Source organism: Carya illinoinensis, chromosome 16 (assembly GCF_018687715.1).
Source record: "Carya illinoinensis cultivar Pawnee chromosome 16, C.illinoinensisPawnee_v1, whole genome shotgun sequence".
Classification (NCBI taxonomy): Eukaryota; Viridiplantae; Streptophyta; class Magnoliopsida; order Fagales; family Juglandaceae; genus Carya; species Carya illinoinensis.
Window position 1 is genome coordinate 24,538,569 of NC_056767.1, and position 6,063 is coordinate 24,544,631.

Genomic DNA, 6,063 nt, shown 5'->3' on the forward strand with positions numbered 1-6,063 from the left:
AAACCTATACATTATTACTGGCGTAAAAATTTAAATACCGGGAATCTCAATAATTTACCGACGGTAACATTAAGCGCCGCGGATATAAACCCCACCGATTTTGCTTCTTTTTTTTTTTTTTTTTGTAGTGCCCATACGCCAGCATTCTAAGTGCTGCAATTATCTTTTGCATAGAAGATAAACCGAGTCTTCCTGCATTATCTCTTCTATGAATGAAGTACGGCTCGTAAGACTCTACCTCATTTAGAATACGGAGAAATAGGGGACGGCTCATCCGAAATCTCATTCGAAATAGATTTGAGGGATATACTGGATTTTCTGCAAAATAATCGCGAAATAGGCATTCGTGCCCCTGAGTATGATCACATTGAATAAACTTACGACGTTGGCGATTGCCACAATGCCTCGATGACTGTCCATCGGCCTCATTATTAAGAGCATCACTATCATCTTCAGAGGATATGTATGTCAATAATTTGCAAAAGAAAGTACGAGCTATTTGATGAAGCGAGTGGGAGATTAGAGGATACAATAGAATTTCGGTTCTATAGATGAAATGAGACTTGAGTTTATGAGAATGTGAATGCTAGCAATATGCGTATTTATAGAGGAAAAAGTTAACGTTACATATAAGACAAAAAATGTTACCGTTTGAGAGAAGACAAAAAAAGTTACTGTTGGAGAAAAGCCAAAAAATGTTACTATCGAAAAAAGGACAAAAAATATTACCGTTAAAAAAATGACAAAAAATTTTATCATCAATACGTGACTACGGATCCCCATTAGCGAAACTGATAAAGAGTACTAAATAAAAAAAATGCCCCATCACGTTAGAAAATGCACTAACTAAAAATAAAAAATTATTATTTTTATAATACGAATTTCGGTTTGAAAAAAAACACTGTATTGGATAGTCAAAATCATATAAATATTTAGTAGAAAGTGATATTTGAAAAAAAGATAATAAAATAAAAGAGTTAGTAGTTAAGATTGTAAATGGAAGAGAGAGAAAAAAGTAACAAAAAAAGAATAGAGAAATATTATTTAATAGAATAGAGATAAGGATGAAGAATGAAATGTATGAGGTTTTTAGAAGATGAATAAAATTTAGAGACAAATTTAAAAAAATGTGATTTTGAGTTAAATTATATAGATGGGGATGGGGAACAGGATATGAATGCTTTAATACCTGCATAATTTCCAATATACTTCTTTTGTTTCCCCATCACCACATCATTTATCTAATTATTTTTATTTTATTTTAGTTTTATCATTATCAATTTTGTATTATCCCTTTAAGTACAATATTTGTTACATTTCTTGTTATAACCACTTTATTACCTATCTCTTGTACTTTATATATTCGGTCCTCAATTGGCGCCTCGCTTGTATTATTTAACTACTTTTAAATGTTAAAATAGGTTAAATTAAATTATAAATAATAGTATTTTATAGATTCTATTAAAATAAATTTAACTTTTTTTAAGTTAGATAAGTCTTGAGTTTGTTCAATAATTTATTGGAGATAAATTGACACAACCTTTTACTTGCGGCCTCTTGCACCCTATTAGGTTCTACTTGGCTACTGAGATTTCTCATATGAGAATTTTGAGTTTTAAGATTAAATATTAAAATATTATCTTTTAATATTATTATTATTTTGGGATTTAAAAAAGTTAAGAAAAAGTTGAATTGTTTATTACATTTGGTATGAGGATTTGAAAAAGTTGTAATAATGAGATTAGAATTTTATATTTGAGATGAAAAACCCCAAAGGCCAAACCGAACCTAGGTACCAGTTTCCCCGTTATTAATTGCACTACTCCTCGAGGATTGAGACACTACGATGGAGACAGAAGAAGAGTACGTAGAGAGAAACATTGACAAGCAAAGTGATGTATAGATCATTATTTCAAATTTCGTGTCGTACCGTACGGCCGGTATATGCCGTACCGGCCACTGGTCTGATATAGAAATTTTATCTATTTCGTACTAGTTTAAATACTGGCGGTATCAACTGGTACCGCCCGTATCAATTGATATTTCGGCCTATACCGGCCTACATACCGGCTCATACCGGCCAGTATTTCGACCTTCACTTTTTTTTTTTTTTTTTCATTTCTTCAAACTACAAGCTTTTTGACCCACAATTCATACCAGGCTATTTATAATTTATATATATGTATTTATGTATAATTTATTCATATATAGACTATTATTTTGGAATATAATTAATATATATTTATATATATAATTTATTCATATATCGATTATCCCGAAACGGTACCGGTATCGAAATATTTCGTTCCAGTGCCTTGGCCGATATGGCATCCAGTACGGTATTCAAAACATTGGTATAGATAGCATGGCTGACTCATAATAATAAAAATAAAATTAAGAACAATATTTCCGTTAAAGAGCTACAGCTAATTAGCATTAAAACACTATATATACCATATAATTAGAGTTACGCTTTATAATACACTTTCATCCCACCCCCATTATTACACTGACTTGATGTATTAGCATTTATGTACATTAAGCATTAGCTCTGCTCTTGTTTTTGAAATGACAAATTTTGAAAGCTAATGATAGTGTTATATCATCTGGTAACATATAGAGTAATTAATTAGAATAAGATAAGAGTATAGGATATAATAATTTGATAAAAGTCAATAAATTTTATATATATTGGCTATTCTATAACATATAGTCATTTTTATATTCTCTTTAATTGCGTACTCCACTAATGTGATTGATCAAAATAGTTATTTTATATTAAAAAAAGTAACGCAACCAATCACATTAATTTTTACGTACTACAAAAACCTAACTTCTTCATGATAGCTTCCAAATAATCCCACTCAATTCTATTACAGGCTTTTGACATATCAACTTTGATGGCCATGCTTCCTTTCTTTCTTTCTCATCTTCATGGCGCGTAGAACCTCATATGCAACCATTATACTGTCAGTAATGATCCTTCTAAGGATGAAGGCACTTTGGTTGGATGAGATACTTTCTAATAGAACTCCTTTTAGCATATTTACAAGCACTTTTGAAACAATTTTGTAAATGACATTATAAAGGCTAATTGGCTTATACTCAGTAGCACATAAAGGGTTTTTTGTTTTGGGGATTAATGTTATATAAGCAAAATTAATCACAAAAATCATAGAATTACCATTTAGAACGCTTAACACTACATTGCACACCTCCTCACCTATTATGTCCATATCATGGTTTTGGTAAAAGCATGCACCAAAGTCATCTCGACCAGGTGATTTCAAAGAGCCCATATTTTTAAGTAACATTGATAAAATGTTCTACACACCAGTTTAATAATAGAATAAATCGACTGATATTCGACGACAACCACGATGATTACATCAAAATCACAGCTGCTTAAAACAAAATAAACATAAAATAAACAAAACTAAATAAGTACGTACTGACGTTTTCACTTGCGAGATCATATATGTTGATCAAAATGGATCAGGGCTTACGCTTGAGAATGATGTTCAAACTAAATCTAATCAAATCATCACCACTGAGAGGGGGCATCCCAGCAACTTTCTTGGAAAATCGATCGAAAAGTTGATCCACGTTTTCGCTTCCGAAATGCTTGCTGAAAAGACCATCAATCCCAGCTCTACACTCCTCTACGGTAAGCATAAGGCTGGAGTTTCTGGTTCGAGTAACCAATCTCACAATGTCAAAATGCCCATTTTTTATTACTATAGCCTTTATCTCCTCCGCTGATGGCCCGTAGATTGGCAAGTTGAAGGAATCCATTTTATCTTTGCTTATTATTCCCTGCAAATTAAGATCAAACCAGCTTTTTTAAATATATATATATATATATATGATTTTAATTATTGGACCAAGAATTCTATTGATTCTCCTAATTATTTATGAATCATGCATGTCAGTCGATCAATATTACAAGTTTGATTGAAATGTAAACAATAGATAAATAATATTGTGCGGATCAGATCATGAAGTTCTACGTACGTACATCATGAAGTTCGTATTTATTTTAATCTCTAGCTCCTAATCCTCAACTATGAGACTAACTGATAGAGATAGGTCTCTAGAGACAGATATATGCAGTGAATTCCATATCATCTTTTATTCGAGTGAATTACTCAGGCAACACTAAATGCTTTATAGATTTTATGAGATCTATTTTATGTGTCTATTTTCTGATCTTAGCCTTAAATATTCAGTCAAGAAATTTAGAGAACCAAATTCAAGATTAGCATTCAAATTTGATCACATGTGGTTTGATGGATGTATGAGAAAAACCCAGAAATGATTACATATAAATTGAAAAAATAATTCTATTTGCAAGTCAAATTATTAACAGACTCAACACACCACTTTCGTGGAAGCATCACACATCAACTAGCATAAATCAACTTATTTTAATTTCTATAATTAGTTTCAAAGGGATTACATAAAAATAAATCTACAAAGTGACGTGATTTCACGTGATGAAAGTAACTTTAGAATCTGATATACCACGTCAACCACTTCATTTTGTAGGTTTATTTTTGTGTAATTGTTTTGTGTCTAAAGTATTTCTTATTTCAAAACAAGTAGCTGTATATTGACAAATCGGCTCAATAACAACAGATCAATAACAAATTACATTTAGAATTGAATGCATGAGTAAATTATTAATTTCTATAAAAAAAAAAAAAAAAAAAAAAAAAACTTTAGAAAAACACCAAATTAAGAAGTAGCCGCTTTAAAGTATATACCTCATTAACCAAATCCAGAAGAGATGATTCCAATGGTTGGTATTGCGGGCCAAGTGACGATTGTATTGGAAGAGTCCCGTCCTTACGTCCGGACATTAAGATCGCCATTAATCCTCCGGGAGCAAGCTCTTCTGCTCGAGCAGTTAAAAAGGATTCCATGTCTTTCTCAAACTGTGCAGAATAAGCCTGACCAACTTCCTTCTTTGCATTTCGATAATATAATTTTTCCTTGTTACATGAAGCTGAATCCAAGTCCCCAACCTCCGGTGGTACCCTAGAAAGCCAATGAAGTGCATATGCAGAGTATACAAACTTCATAGATGCCTTTGGAAATAATCTATGGTAGAAAGATCCCGGAACTCCCGCCGCAAAGTACTGCCTGTCAGCGGGAAGATTGGCAAAGAGAGTATTGAAATCATTCGAAACATGATCATTGAAGAAAACTTGAAATTCTGGGAGGTTAGAATCATGACGGCCTTTGCTTTTGTATTTTTGTACCACAGCTTCTATGATGTTTTTCATGGAAACGTATGTGTTAGGGCCAACAGAACAGCCTAAATCGGCAATCCCAAATATGTTTGAAATTGGACCCGAGACATCTTCATCAATGTCGAGATTCTCAGCAATCGCTTCGATTATCAAGGTTTTGGCATGATCAGCTCCCGCTCTCTGAATGGAAGAATAATAAAGTTGAGAACAAAATTAAAGTAAGATGAATATTGAGAAATCATCGCTTATTCTGAAAATTTAAGCCGATAGAGAGATATAAATTTTATTATTTATTTTATATCATAGCATGTTTATGTCATGAGGTGCAGGATCTATTGCTTTTGTTCTTTTTTTTTTTTTATACTCAATTGATATTCTTTTTCTATGCATACCAAAGACAAAGAGATCGATCAAATAGAAAAACCACAGTAAGAAAGTAGTTCTATTTCCCAAAAGTACCTGCGGATTGGAATTTTTGGCGTAGCTGTATCGTCCATCTCCACCGATCATAACATATGATTCTTCCTGCATCTCTCTCGATCTCTCTATGATATTTTTTGCATGAGAGTTCATGAATTAGTTCCTCGATCATTCTCTCTATGTATATATATCTTACGTATCATTAATTTCATAAGACTTTTAATCCCAATAATTGCAGGGCTAGCTGCTGATGGAAACGTATGTTGACTTTTTATATAGCACCGTGCAATTTTCCAAACAATTAGGTTTTTCCGGACGACTGCAAACTTTCTCTGCATGTCTATCACGTACAATTGGATATTGTATTGATTTACGTACACTCCGACGT

The 6,063-nt window shown here is 32.3% G+C and overlaps 1 protein-coding gene across 1 annotated transcript; it reads right to left on the reverse strand.

Moving 5' to 3' along the window:
• Window positions 1-3,281: 3,281 nt before the first annotated feature.
• LOC122299560 (loganic acid O-methyltransferase-like) lies at window positions 3,282-5,855 on the reverse strand. Its single transcript, XM_043109933.1, has 3 exons — window positions 5,715-5,855; window positions 4,767-5,435; window positions 3,282-3,816 (listed from the first exon to the last, which is right to left on the reverse strand). The coding sequence occupies exons 1-3, from the start codon at window positions 5,826-5,828 to the stop codon at window positions 3,496-3,498; spliced, it is 1,104 nt and encodes a 367-aa protein (XP_042965867.1). The 5' UTR covers window positions 5,829-5,855; the 3' UTR covers window positions 3,282-3,495.
• Between the last annotated feature and the right edge of the window lie 208 nt (window positions 5,856-6,063).